The sequence below is a fragment of the Cherax quadricarinatus genome, chromosome 26 (genome assembly GCF_038502225.1).
Source record: "Cherax quadricarinatus isolate ZL_2023a chromosome 26, ASM3850222v1, whole genome shotgun sequence".
NCBI lineage: Eukaryota > Metazoa > Arthropoda > Malacostraca > Decapoda > Parastacidae > Cherax > Cherax quadricarinatus.
In genome coordinates this window covers 23,225,267-23,240,376 of record NC_091317.1, presented here as the reverse complement: position 1 = coordinate 23,240,376, position 15,110 = coordinate 23,225,267, and the positions used below count along the sequence as shown (strand labels likewise).

Sequence of the window (15,110 nt, the reverse complement as noted above, 5' to 3'; positions counted from 1 at the left end):
TAGGTTAGGTTACGTTTGGTTAGGTTAGGTTAGGTTACGTTAGGTTACGTTTGGTTAGGTTAAGTTAGGTTAGGTTAGGTTAGGTTACGTTACATTACGTTAGGTTAGGTTAGGTTAGGTTAGGTTAGGTTAGGTTAGGTTAGGTTAGGTCAGGTCAGGTCAGGTTAGGTTAGGTTAGGTTAGGTTAGGTCAGGTTAGGTTAGGTTAGGTTAGGTTAGGTCAGGTCAGGTCAGGTCAGGTCAGGTCAGGTTAGGTCAGGTTAGGTTAGGTTAGGTTAGGTTAGGTTAGGTTAGGTCAGGTCAGGTTAGGTCAGGTTAGGTTAGGTCAGGTTAGGCCAGGTTAGGCCAGGTTAGGCCAGGTTAGGCCAGGTTCGGTTAAGGTTTCTTCCTACCTGCGTGGAGGATACATAGGTTTGGTGTGGTCAAAAAATGTACCATTTTATATAGGTGCCAATGAAAAAAAATATCTGTCAATCTGTAAAAAAAATTTTTTTTTTTAAAAGTCCAAGTCCAATTTTAAAGGAGCTCGGCCTGGTCGACAAGTTCGGCTTATTAGACACAACATCGACAACATCGTCGTAAGCTTCCCTCTCCTCTGTGCGGGTTATCTATACATCAGAGAACTGCGGTTGAGAGTGGCTAGCATTTTTGGGGGTACGTGGAGATGTCCAGATGACTTCTCACGCTGACTCGCATTATATGGGGGATGTGGGAGTTCTGTGGGAGCAGTGCATGAGCCTACTGTCACTTACCAGGCTGATCATGCGCTTCACCTTGCAAAAGGCTGCCTGTGTTTGAGGGTGAGTCGTGGTGTCACCTGAAGCTGTGTGATTGTCTTATTAAACTCGGCACTAGGATGTGTGCGTGTATGTGTGTGTACTCACCTTTATCTGGTTGAAGGGGTCGATTCACTGCTCCTGGCCCTGAATCTTTGCATGGTAGTTTCATGAGCCTTTTCCTAGTTACAGTAAGTACTGTCGATGTTGAAATTTTAATGCCGATTGAATATGGCGGTCCTAAGTTCTAAACGAAATCTCTAAGGATACACAACAACAACAACAACAACAACAACAACAACAACAACAACAACAACAATAATAATAATAATAATAATAATAATAATAATAATAATAATAATAAAGTATCAATAATAAGCTAATCGTGTAGGAGTTAAAGATTATTAACTCGACCTGCAATCCCCATGATTCATTAGGCCCTAGAATCTAGGCCCTAGAGTTTCGGGCCTACAGTCTAGGGCCTAGTGTCTAGGACCTAGAGTTTAGGGCCTAGAGTCTAGGGTTCAGAGTCTAAGGCCTAGAGTCTAGGCCCTAGAGTTTCGGGCCTAGAGTCTCGGACCTAGAGTTTCGGGCCTAGAGTCTAGGGCCTAGTGTCTAGGACCTAGAGTTTAGGGCCTAGAGTCTAGGGTTCAGAGTCTAAGGCCTAGAGTCTAGGCCCTAGAGTTTCGGGCCTAGAGTCTCGGACCTAGAGTTTCGGGCCTAGAGTCTAGGGCCTAGTGTCTAGGACCTAGAGTTTAGGGCCTAGAGTCTAGGGTTTAGAGTCTAAGGCCTAGAGTCTAGGCCCAAGAGTTTCGGGCCTAGAGTCTAGGACCTAGAGTTTCGGGCCTAGAGTCTAGGGCCTAGTGTCTAGGACCTAGAGTTTAGTGCCTGGAGTCTAGGGTTTAGAGTCTAAGGCCTAGAGTCTTGGCCCAAGAGTTTCGGGCCTAGAGTCTAGGACCTAGAGTTTCGGGCCTAGAGTCTAGGGCCTAGTGTCTAGGACCTAGAGTTTAGGGCCTAGAGTCTAGGGTTTAGAGTCTAAGGCCTAGAGTCTAGGCCCAAGAGTTTCGGACCTAGAGTCTAGGACCTAGAGTTTCGGGCCTAGAGTTTCGGGCCTAGAGTCTAGGGCCTAGTGTCTAGGACCTAGAGTTTAGGGCCTAGAGTCTAGGGTTTAGAGTCTAAGGCCTAGAGTCTAGGCCCAAGAGTTTCGGGCCTAGAGTCTAGGACCTAGAGTTTCGGGCCTAGAGTCTAGGGCCTAGTGTCTAGGACCTAGAGTTTAGGGCCTGGAGTCTAGGGTTTAGAGTCTAAGGCCTAGAGTCTAGGCCCAAGAGTTTCGGGCCTAGAGTCTAGGACCTAGAGTTTCGGGCCTAGAGTCTAGGGCCTAGTGTCTAGGACCTAGAGTTTAGGGCCTAGAGTCTAGGGTTTAGAGTCTAAGGCCTAGAGTCTAGGCCCAAGAGTTTCGGGCCTAGAGTCTAGGCCCTAGAGTTTCGGGCCTAGAGTCTAGAACCTAGAGTTTAGGGCCTAGAGTCTAGGGCCTAGTGTCTAGGACCTAGAGTTTAGGGCCTAGAGTTTCGGGCCTAGAGTCTAGGGCCTAGTGTCTAGGACCTAGAGTTTAGGGCCTAGAGTCTAGGGTTTAGAGTCTAAGGCCTAGAGTCTAGGCCCTAGAGTTTCGGGCCTAGAGTCTAGAACCTAGAGTTTAGGGCCTAGAGTCTAGGGCCTAGTGTCTAGGACCTAGAGTTTAGGGCCTAGAGTCTAGGGTTTAGAGTCTAAGGCTTAGAGTCTAGGACCTAGAGTCTAGAACCTAGAGTTTAGGGCCTAGAGTCTAGGGCCTAGAGTCTAGGACCTAGAGTTTAGGACCTAGAGTATAGGACCTAGAGTTTAAGGCCTAGAGTCTAGGGTCTAGAGCCTAGGGTCTAGAGTCTAGGGCCTAGAGTCTAGGGCCTAGAGTCTAGTGCCTAGAGTCTAGGACCTGGAGTCTAGGACCTAAGAGACGAATTACTAACCCAGCATGTCTCGAGACTGACCTCTGCCAGACCTGCCGACGAAGCGGAGGTCGTTGAACTTGGCCACCTGGTTCTTCATGACGGCGGAGTTGTTGCGTATCTCAGCGCACCAGTTCTCGTCGTTACCGGCCCTGATAGTGACGAGAGTGCCGTCTTGAACTGCTCCCAGTGCCACTACCCTGTGAGGGGGGGGGGGGAAGAAGGTTCCATATTAAATATTGTCACCACCAAAGAATCGCCTTGAACTGCTCCAAGTGCCACTACCTGTGAGGGAAACGTGGTGTGAGTATGTTAGATGTCAGCACCAGAGTGCTGCTGGAGCTGCCTCCAGCATCGCTGTGGAAGACAGTGAAAGGTAGTGAGGTGTTAGGTGTTGTCAGCACCTCAGGGGAAAGTGTCTCCTGACGCGAGTGTCAGTCATGTGAGGGTCAGCTTAGTCTACCTGGAGGGTGTTCCAGGTGTCAACGCCCCCGCGACCTGCTCCTTGAACAGACCTCCCGGTGGATCAGAGTCTGATCAACTAGGCTGTTACTACTGGACCCAGGTGTTATTTAAAATGAGGCACACACCACCTGGGGGATGAGACATACAACACCTAGGAATGAGAAATTCAACACCTGGGAATAAGAAATTCAACACCTGCGAATGAGAATTCAACACCTGGGAATGGGTTATACAGAACAAATATGTGAACAAGTAACACTATGTGGCTTATGTCATGTCATGTCATGTCATGTCATCTCATGTCATGTGACTAAGACGGTCACCAGGGACTTCATTAACACGCAAATTGATGAAGACCTTGGTGGGCGAAACGTCTTCTCAATAAAATGCCATAAACATGTCCCGAAACATAGTGACCTCTGTCTCTCTCTCTCTCTCTCTCTCTCTCGCTCTCGCTCTCTCTCTCTCTCTCTCTCTCTCTCTCTCTCTCTCTCTCTCTCTCCTTCCTTCTATCCCTTATTCTGTCTCTCTTTCCTTCTGTCCCTTAGTCTGTCTCTTCTTTCTTCTGTTCCTCACTCTGTCTCTCCTTCCTTCTGTCCCCAACTCTGTCCTTTCCTCTGTCTCTTCCCACTGTCCTTCCCACTGTCTCCTTCCACTGTCCTCCCCACTGTCTTCTCCCACTGTCCTCCCCACTGTCTCCTCCCACTGTCTCCTCCCACTATCCTTCCCACTGTCTCCTCCCACTGTCCTCCCCACTGTCTCCTCCCACTGTTCTCCCCACTGTCTCCTCCCACTGTCTCCTCCCACTATCCTTCCCACTGTCTCCTCCCACTGTCCTCCCCACTGTCTCCTTCCACTGAAGAACACACTTCCCCTCAGTCTGCGCCTCGTTAAACACATATAAATAATAAATATCGTACAAGAACCGGGAAGTGTTGTATAACCTACAGCAACCACCACCAATACTCAACCTAATTATTCACTCAACCAGGGCAATTAGCGGCAACGAGGGGAGTCTGGGGGAGGTCTTGTGGGGGTCTGGGGGGATCTGATGGGGGTTTGGGGGTCTGGGAGTAATGGCTCAGGTGCAATGCAGGTACCACAGCACTGTAACCTGGAATTATTTAGATCTTACTGTAACCTTGAATTACTTAGGTCTTACTGTAACCCGAATTTATTTAAATCTTACTGTAACCCGGAGTTATGTAGATCTTACTGTGGCCTTGAATTACTTAGGTCTTACTGTAACCTGAAATTACTCAGGTCTTGCTGTAACCTGGAATGATATTAGGTGAGCCCAGCCTGACACCAGTCTTTCCTGGTGACTGCCAGGTCAACAGTACCGTTTGTGTTAGCGGCTATCAGGCCCACAGACTCACCACAACCCGGAAAGAGACATACAACACTGGCTAGTAGTACTCTAACACAACCCGTATCTTAAATGCTCTGTGCTTGTGTCTACGCCATATGTAAACCTTGGTAGACTGTCACTGTACTGAGAGTAATAGTGATAAATTGTTAATATACTGATCATGATAGAGACCTTCCACTGGCTTACTGATCATGAGAGAGACCTTCCACTGGCTTACTGATCATGAGAGAGACCTTCCACTGGCTTACTGATCATGAGAGAGACCTTCCACTGGCTTACTGATCATGATAGAGACCTTCCACTGGCTTACTGATCATGAGAGAGACCTTCCACTGGCTTACTGATCATGAGAGAGACCTTCCACTGGCTTACTGATCATGAGAGAGACCTTTCACTGGCTTACTGATCATGATAGTGACCTTCCACTGGCTTACTGATCATGAGAGAGACCTTCAACTGGCTTACTGATCATGATAGAGACCTTCCACTGGCTTACTGATCATGAGACAGACCTTCCACTGGCTTACTGATCATGTGACCAGGAAACCGCTGACAGACCAGTCCACCCCATGATAACATAATTAAAGTTCACATTATGAGCAGTAAGAGTAGGACTTCCACCCTTATGAACAGTAAAACATACTCTTTGCACACACACACACACACACACACACACACACACACACACACACACACACACACACACACACACACACACACACACACACACACACACACACACACACACAGGTATGGAAGACGGCAAATGTAGTTCCCATTTTTAAAAAAGGAGACAGACACGAGCCATTAAACTATAGACCAGTGTCACTGACGTGTATAGTATGCAAAGTTATGGAGAAGATTATCAGGAGGAGAGTGGTGGAGCACCTGGAACGGAACAAGATTATAAACGGCAACCAGCACGGATTTATGGAAGGCAAATCCTGTGTCACAAACCTTCTGGAGTTTTGTGATAAAGTAACAGAAGTAAGAGACGAGAGAGAGGGGTGGGTTGATTGCATCTTCTTGGACTGCAGGAAGGCCTTCGACACAGTTCTTCACAAGAGATTAGTGCAGAAACTAGAGGATCAGGCGCGTATAACGGGAAGGGCACTGCAATGGATCAGAGAATACCTGACAGGGAGGCATCAACGAGTCATGGTACGTGATGAGGTATCACAGTGGGCACCTGTGACGAGTGGGGTCCCACAGGGGTCAGTCCTAGGACCAGTGCTATTTTTGGTATATGTGAATGACATGGTGGAAGGGATATACTCTGGAGTGTCCCTGTTCGCAGATGTGAAGTTAATGAGGAGAATTAAATCGGATGAGGATCAGGCAGGACTTCAAAGAGACCTGGACAGGCTGGAAGCGTGGTCCAGTAACTGGCTTCTCGAATTCAACCCCGCCTAATGCAAAGTCATGAAGATTAGGGAAGGGCAAAGAAGACCGCAGATGGAGTATAGGAAAGGTGGACACTGACTTCAAACCTCACTTAGGGAGAAAAATTGTGGAGTGACCATAACATAACTTGCGATATTGGCTTGAACAGCAACGCTCTTCTTGCCGAATAAGACAAGCGAAAATTTGTGTATGCAAAAATTTCGCAAAAATCATTCTGAACCTAACGAAAAAAATATTTCATTGTGTTTGTTTATTATTAAATTATTTTAAACTTATCTAAAATATATTTAGTTGAATTAGACTAAATTAAATTGCGCTTGTTATAATAAGGTTAGGTAAGTTTTCTAAGGTTCTTCTGGTACAAAATTAGCTTTTACATTAACGTAAATAAAAAAATATATCTTTAAAAGTATAAGAGAAAAAATTAGAAAAGACTTAATTTTAAATGAGTTCTTGCTAACCTATTCGGCACGACATTATATATATATATAAATATATATATATATATATATATATATATATATATATATATATATATATATATATATATATATATATATATATATATATATATATATATATATATGGGCAAAACATCATGTGACAAATTCGGGAAATTTGGCTAATTAAGAAACTATTTACGATTTTTTTTGGTCATGCGAGTAACTGCAACGATGCGCAAGTAATGACGCGATTTGCGACGTAGTTGTGTACGACGCTGTGATTGGTATTGAAGTTTGTGACGTCGATGAGGTTGGTCGCGCTGATTGGTTGACTGACAATGACGTGTGGTAGTCGTCTTTTGTTTATCAGGGGGGAAAATGAAGGTTTTAATGACGTTTGAGATAAGAGAGATAAGCCGGGCCTCGATAACTGCTTAATTGACGATCTAAGTGAGGATAAAGACCGGCAGAAGGAAGTTCATGGAGAATATGTCCAAAAATACTTATATTTACAAAACTGAAATAATAATTATAATGATAATAATAATTTAAGTTACTACTAATAACAGTACTACTACAACTACTACTACTAATATTAATAATAGTACTGCTACTACTACTACTAATAATAGCAATACTTCTACTGGGAAATACTGAGCTGAAGTTAAAGGACTCGCACAGGATCCAGGAGAGACAAGAGGAGCTAAAAGCGATTAGTGAAATTGAAAGAAATTCGAAATATTTCTTTTCATATGCCAAAAACAAGGCAAAAACCACTTCTAGTATCGGGTCCCTGCTCAGACAAGATGGATCCTACACAGATGACAACAAAGAAATGAGTAAAATACTGAAATCTCATTATGACTCAGTGTTCAGCGAGCCACTAACCAGTTGAAAGATAGACGACCCAAACAATTTTTTCATGAATGAGCCTCAAAACCCTGCCAATGTAGGCCAGATTTATGACATAACTTTAACTCCAGTAGACTTTGAGAAAACCATTGACAACATGCCCATGTACTCAGCCCCAGGCCCAGACTCGTGGAACTCTGTGTTCATTAAAAACTGCAAGAAACCCCTCTCACGGGCCCTAATATGCTATGGAGAAGGAGCTTAGACACAGGCGAGATTCCACAGTCACTAAAAACAACAGATATAGCCCCACTCCATAAAGGTGGCAGCAAAGCAGTAGCTTAGAACTATAGACCAATAGTTTTAACGTCCCATATCATAAAAATCTTTGAAAGAGTGCTAAGAAGCAGGATTGCAAACCACTTGGATTCCCAACAACTGTTCAGTCCAGGGTAACATGGGTTCAGAGAAGGTCGTTCCTGCCTCTTGCAACTATTGGACCAATGTGATATGGTCTTGGATGCACTGGAAAACAAACAGAATGCATATGTAGTATACACAGATTTTGTAAAAGCCTTTGACAAGTGCGATCATGGTGTAACAGCACACAAAATGCGTGTTAAAGGGATAGCTGGCAAAGTAGGCAGATGGATCTTCAACTTTCTAACCAATCGAACACAAAGAGTTGTGGTATACAGAGTTAAATAGGAAGCTGCCATAGTGAAGAGCTCTGTTTCACAAGGCACAGTACTCGCCTCTATCATATAGACAGAGATGTGAACATAGCACCGTGTCATCCTCTGCAGACGATACTAGGATCTGCATGAGAGTGTCATCAACTGACGACACGATAAATCTCCAGGAAGATATGAACCAAGTTTTCCAATGTGCAACAGAGAACAATATGATGGTCAATGAAGACAAATTCCAACTACTCCGTTATGGAAAACTGGAGGAAATAATAACTAGGACTGAGTATACTACAAACTCTAATCACACATAATAGAGCGGGAAAGTAATGTGAAGGACCTGGGAGTGGTAATGTCCAAAGATCTCACTTTCAAGGACCACAACAATGCCACTATCACATCTGCGAGGAAACTGATAGGATGGATAATGAGAACATTCAAGACAAGAGATGCTAAGCCAATGATGATCCTTTCTAAATCACTTGTTCTCTCTAGGCTGGAATACTGCTGTACATTAACATCCCCATTCAAGGCAGGTGAAATTGCTGATGTAGAAAATGTACAGAGAACCTTTACTGCATATATAAGTTCCATCAAACAGCTTAACAACTGGTAACGCTTGGAAACACTTGACTTGTACTCACTGGAGCGCAGGCGAGAGAGATGCATCATAATCTACATCTGGAAAATCCTAGAGGGACTGGTCCCTAATTTGCTCACAGAAATCACTCCCTACGAAAGCAAAAGATTTGGCAGGCGATGCAACATTTCCCCAGTGAAAAGTAGGAGCGTCATTAGTACATTAAGAGAAAATAAAATAAGTGTCCGGGGTACAAGACTGTTCAACAGCCTCCCACCAGCTATAGGGGAATTACCAATAGACCCCTGGTTGTCTTCAAGAGGGAAGTGGACAGATACCTAAAGTCAGTGCCTGATCAGCCGGACTGTGGTTCGTACATTGGACTACGTGCGGGCAGCAGTAACAGCCTCGTTAATCAGGCCCTAATCCACCAGGAGGCCTGGTCATGGACCGGGCCGCGGGGGCGTTGATCCCCGGAATACCCTACATATAAATTCCAGGTAGGCAGGTACTACCACCACTACTACTACTACTACTACTACTACTACTACTACTACTACTACTAATAATAATAATAATAATAATAATAATAATAATAATAATATTAACAGTACCACTACTAATAATAAAATATTTAAGTTGGTCATTCTATAACTAGGAAAGGTATTTCTGGTCTCGAAATTGTCCCTCTTCAAGGACTTCTCTCTTATATATATAAAAAAAAACATATTCTTTGAAAAACTTGCCCCTTCCTGGCAAGCCTCTTAGGCAGGAAGGTTGATAGGACGGAGAAAGAATGGGAGGGAGGAGAGGAGAGGGAGGGAGGGAAGGAAGAGAGGGAGGAGGGTAAAGTGGGAGGAGGGTAAAGTGGGAGGAAGGAAGGTAGGTGGAAAAAACACTTGTGTACACTTCAGAACATTTATTAAAGAAAACGTTTTGCCAGGAGTGACTTCGTCAGCCCTGATACAGAACGCACTGAGAGAATGATAGTGTCGGGAGTCATATGGCACGCAGTGGTGGTAGTAGTAGTAGTAGCAGTATAGTAGTAGTATAGTATAGTAGTAGTAGTAGTAGTAGGTCCAGGTCTCCAGGTAGGGCTATTATTGGTGAGAGGGGTTGAGTTTGAGAAGGACCTGCCATCATGGGCCAGCAGGTGTGCTCCAGTGCTCGTCCAAACTACGCATCTTAACATTAATGGTCTACGATACCGACAGCTTGATGAATAAGACGCATGTGCAATACTTGGGCATCTATATACATGAAGATACCCAGGTGCTTCACATATGTCTTCAATGGGTATCATGTGACAGCCGTCTACTACATGGGCAAGTACCTGTGTGCCAAGAGTCTGGATATTCTGAAGCTGCCGGACTGATGAGGAACAGTGTCACTGACAACAGTAAAAGATTAAGAAACATGTGCAGCAGTTGGGTATCTTTACTGATGAAACGTTTCGCCTACACAGTAGACTTCTTCAGTCACATACAAGAAGAACGGTAGAAATGAAATAAAAATGATACAATCAATCCATCATCCTCGGAGAAGATACCCAACTGTTCCACACGTGTCTTAATCTTCAATTTGTCACTATACCATTTTCAACACTGACAGCAGTGAAGGCGGCAACCATACACTCCCGTGTGTGTAAATCGTTTTTCACAAATGATTAACTGGGATCATCCCACTTGATAAGGTGTCCGACATCGTCTCTGTGTTGGATACCAGTGTTGTTACGGTCGTCACGACTGGAGGCCTACTTATACTTAAGACATATGCCTTACTTTCCCCCCTCAAGACTGATGAACTGATCACATCGACTCCAGGTTGAGGGACTGATTACCTCAAACTTCTCATCTTCCACCATTCTTCTCTGTATTGGACTGAAGAAGCTACTGGCTGGCGAAACACTTCCGCAATAAATATTTGCTTTTCGTATTATATACCGTTATTTTATTGAAGGGATGATGACCGAAACTCATGTGCAACATCTGAGTACCTTTATTGTGGAAACTATTCGATACAGAAAAGAACAGTGGAAGATGAGGAGTTTGAGGTAATCAGTCCCTCAGCCAAGATATCCAAATGTTGCACAAGTACCTTATTCATCAACTTGTCGCTTTTCTAAGTTGAGTAAATTTTTATTCTGTAGACGTTTCGCCAACCAGCGGCTTTGTCAATACAGGGATGCAAGACAAGCCACGGGGGGGGGGAATCTTAAGCTCAAGTACTTTCACACTTCTTAGTGCGTCATCAAGAGCTATGGAATGTTGCAAGACAGCAACCGAAGGAGGGAAAGTTTTTCTCAGAGTAGCGCAGATTTCCACCTACCGTGGCTTGCTTGCATAGTTAAGATCGTCTGTCTGCGATTGTTTGCACAATATGGGGATATAAACTGATGACTGAGGAAGCTGAGGTAATCAGTCCCTCAGCCTAAGAATAGGTGATAAGCATCATAGCATTGTTGAATCTAGAGTAAAGGCAGGATGATTTAATGCCCTTGATGAGTTCCGAGAGTTTTTCTACTTCCTGGTCCTGGTCTTGAGCCAGGCTCGTCTGGTGCTTGCCTGGTCAACCAGGCTATTGCCTCTGGTGGCGGCCCGCTGACCCACATATCCATCACAGCCTGGTTGATCTGGCATCTAGTGAAGATACTTGTCCAGTTTCTCTTGATGATTTCTACACTTGTCCCAGCAATGTTTATGATATCTGGAGTCAGATGAGGTGCAACAGATGAAGACATTATCTCTGGTAGGTGGGAACCACCAGTGGAAGAGTTGGACCAGAGGTTAGGAAGCAGGACGTGGTGATGTTGGCTGTACCAAGATTCCATGATACTACTCTCTTACAAATAGTATACAATACAATATAAATAGTATAATAGTATAACCTAGATGGATGAATCGTACTGTAGCCAGCTGGTCCAGTGGCTTACACGATGATCTGGAGTTTTACAATTCACTCACTATGGGTTTTAACCCCCACCCGTTCCGTGGTTTGTTTACAATCGTGTTACAATTTCGTGAGTAAAGATACACTTAAGAGATCCCGGTGTTTTCCTTCGAATTTCTCCTCTGGTGGCCTGGTGGTTAACGCTCTCGCTTCACACGGTGAGGGCCTGGGTTCGATTCCCAGCCAGAGTAGAAACATTGGACGTGTTTGTTTCCACCTGTTGTCTATGTTCCCCATCAGTAAAATGGGTACCTGGGTGTTAGTCGACTGGTGTGGGTCGCATCCTGGGACACTGACCTAAGGAGGCCTGGTCACAGACCGGGCCGCGGGGGCGTTGACCCCCGGAACTCTCTCCAGGTAAACTCTCCAGGTAAAACCCACAACGCCGCCCCTGGAATGGTTTTATACTCTTGCTCTAGTGATAAAGTCACTCTTAATGGAAATTGAAATAGTTACCAACAGATCGACTTCCATTTCTTTAAGTGTTGTCAAGAGAAGAGTACATCAGTGTTTGCCAGACAACTGATAGACTTCTGGGCTGATTTGTCAAGAAGAGCCTCGCTTGAAGAGACATGACACGATGAAACCAGAGACAGTTATAGTGTAATGAGATCCTTCACTGACGACGTTTCGCCTAAGCAGTGGCTTTTTTCAAGTGACGTAAAAACTTGACTTGAAAAGGCCCATTACATGGGCGAAACGTAGTCAATAAAACATCACACTGCATCTGTGTCTAATTCCAAGTAAGCAAGACAGAAGTGGAGTTCATTTTGCACAACATTTTGGCCATATGCAAAAATAAATTTATATCGTTTTCTTTTCCATGTAGTAAGGTATATAAATAAAAAAAATATTACTGGGCAGGTGCACATCCTTGTGGCACCTCATTCTTGTCATTTATTAACATAGGAATAGACTGGGATACTGTTGTACATTAACATCTCCATTCAAAGCAGGTGAAATTGCAGATCTAGAGAGTGTACAGAGATCCTTTACTGCACGTATAAGTTCTGTCAAGCAACTTAACTACTGGGAACGCTTGGAAGCACTTGACTTGTACTCGTTGGAACGCAGGAGGGAGAGATATATCATAATCTACACTTGGAAAATCCTGGAAGGAATGGTCCCAAATCTGCACACAGAAATCACTCCCTACGAAAGTAAAAGACTGGGCAGGCGATGCAAAATGCCCCAATTAAAAGTAGGGGCGCCATTGGTACACTAAGGGAAAACACCATAAGTGTCCGGGGCCCAAAACTGTTCAACAGCCTCCCATCAAGCATTAGGGGAATTGCCAATAAGCCCCTGGCTGCCTTCAAGAGAGAGCTGGACAGATACCTAAAGTCAGTGCCGGATCAGCCGGGCTGTGGCTCGTACGTTGGACTGCGTGCGGCCAGCAGTAACAGCCTAGTTGATCAGGCTCTGATCCATCGGGAGGCCTGGTCATGGACCGGGCCGCGGGGGCGTTGATCCCCGGAATAACCTCCAGGTAACCTCCAGGTAATGAAAGTAAACGTTGAATTCTGAACGTGTATCCCGTTGCTTGCGCCGATCAGTTTACATGTTTATTCTGAGGTCATGACCAACCATACAACATGTATTGATCTTTGTCAGCTGGACGAAAGGAGATCAGTGCCATCTAGTGGTAATATACAGCCCTAGATCGTCTGGTGATCATCAGGTGTGTTGTGGCGTTTTGCAGTCGCTGGAAGAAGTGAAAAGAAGCAGCAGCTGAAGAAGTGGTCATATGTGGGAGGGGCCCACTAGCGGACGTAGGTCAGGCCCTTACGGTGGGCCATAGATATGACAACTTCAACTGCGGCATCTCTCCATATCTACAAATAAATTTGCTAAATCTATGGGCTATCTTATGAGCCGGATTTTCTTCAAGTAGTGGGCCCCGCCCGCATTTGGCCATGTCTTCAACTGCTATATCTTTCTCCACTTGCCCTGTATTAGACTGATGACTGATAAAGCCTGCTACGCTGGCGAAAATTGTTCATCAACTTGTTGGCATTATGTACTTTCTATCTCTTGGCACAAGAACCGGAGTTTGTGAAATGTATCTCTTGGTACGAAATGGAGCTGCTTAACACACGTCCTCACAAGAGAAATGGAATAAAATACCAGCAAGTTGATGAATAATATACATTATCAACGCTTAAGTATCATCAATAGAGATACATAAGTGTCGCACATGTGTCTTGTTCACCAACACTTCCTCCCGTGTACGACGTTTTCCTCTCCACTGCTTCTGCTGACTCCAGTTTTAGCGGTCTTTGCATTTGACTGCAGAAATCTACCTTGTAGGCGAAGCGCTTCGGAAATAGACGTACCAAAGTGTTACAAGTGTGTTTTATTCATCAATGTGTTGGTACTGTATACCATTATGATACCTACACACACACACACACACACACACACACACACACACACACACACACACTCACCTGAAAGCACTAGGCAAGGTCTTGTTGGAACGCCAGTGTGGAGGCAGAACCGAACAAACAACGTTGGGCGCCCCAGTTCGAATCAAGTCACCAGCTGGCTCGCCACCCATGCCGCCCATGAGCTCCGCCCACGCCCGCTCGCCCACCCCGAAGCCGCCCACGTTCATGAAGTCACTCACAGTCAAGTCTGGGAACATGACTCGAGCGATGATTGAACACCAGATGAACGCGGAACAGAGGGAGAGGGAGAGGAGGGGAGGAAGGGGAGAAGAGAGAGGTGGATAACGAAGGCTTAAACGAAGAGAGGAAAGATGGATAACTAAAATTTGAATGAAGAGGAAAGATGGATAACAAAAACTCAAAGAGAAAAGAAGAGAAAGAGACTGAAAAGGAAAATTTCGATAAAGAATAGAGGAAAAATTGAGGAAGAGTAGTGGAAAAGATGGAAAATGAAAACTTGAATGATACAGAAAAGCAAAAAGGAAGAATTGAAGGGATGAACGAAGTGGGAGAGGAGAAAGGAAGGAAATGAGATGGACAAGTAAAAGTTAGAGGACAGGAGAAGGGAAACAGGGACAGCAGGATGAGGAAGAGAAGCGAAGATCTAGTACAAGAAGGGAAAGAGAAAAGAATGTGGAATTGAGAAAGTGAAAGAAAATTGGAAAACGAATAGACAGAAGAAGGGAACAAGTGATAAAGATGGTAGATGAAGAGGAGATGAAGACTGAAGAAATGGAGGAAATAGGGAGAGAGAGAGAGAGAGAGAGAGAGAGAGAGAGAGAGAGAGAGAGAGAGAGAGAGAGAGAGAGAGAGAGAGAGAGAGAGAGAGAGAGATACGAGGGGGATGAAGGGAAGTGTGATGGAGGGAGGGAGGGGGGGTGGATGGGGGTCCACCCAGCTGGTGTCTTCACCTCGGTGATGCTTGGTATGTCTTCTCTCGATTGTGTGTAGTTTTCTTCATTAAATTTCTTTCACAGTTTATTTTCTTGATTCCTCTCTGCTCTACTGCCGGTTTTCTTCCCCCCTCCCCACTTTTTTACATCTCTAAGGCTGTTATTTTTTTTTTGTTTTTGCAATTTTCTTAGTTCTGTCTTACGTTCTGATTGTTTCTCCTTGCTTCAATTTTTTTTCTTTCCACAAGACACACCATTA

At 44.6% G+C, this 15,110-nt stretch overlaps 1 protein-coding gene across 1 annotated transcript in view; it reads right to left on the bottom strand.

The window, feature by feature from the left end:
* The window catches only part of LOC128691556 (runt-related transcription factor 3-like), a 115,401-nt gene extending 100,963 nt beyond the window's left edge, over positions 1–14,438 (bottom strand). Inside the window, exons 1-2 of the mRNA XM_053780397.2 lie at positions 13,959–14,438; positions 2,797–2,954 (exon numbers count right to left, since the gene is read on the bottom strand). Coding sequence (XP_053636372.2) covers positions 2,797–2,954; positions 13,959–14,155 — 355 coding nt within the window. The 5' untranslated portion in view covers positions 14,156–14,438. The remainder of the gene's footprint in view (positions 1–2,796; positions 2,955–13,958) is intronic.
* Between the last annotated feature and the right edge of the window lie 672 nt (positions 14,439–15,110).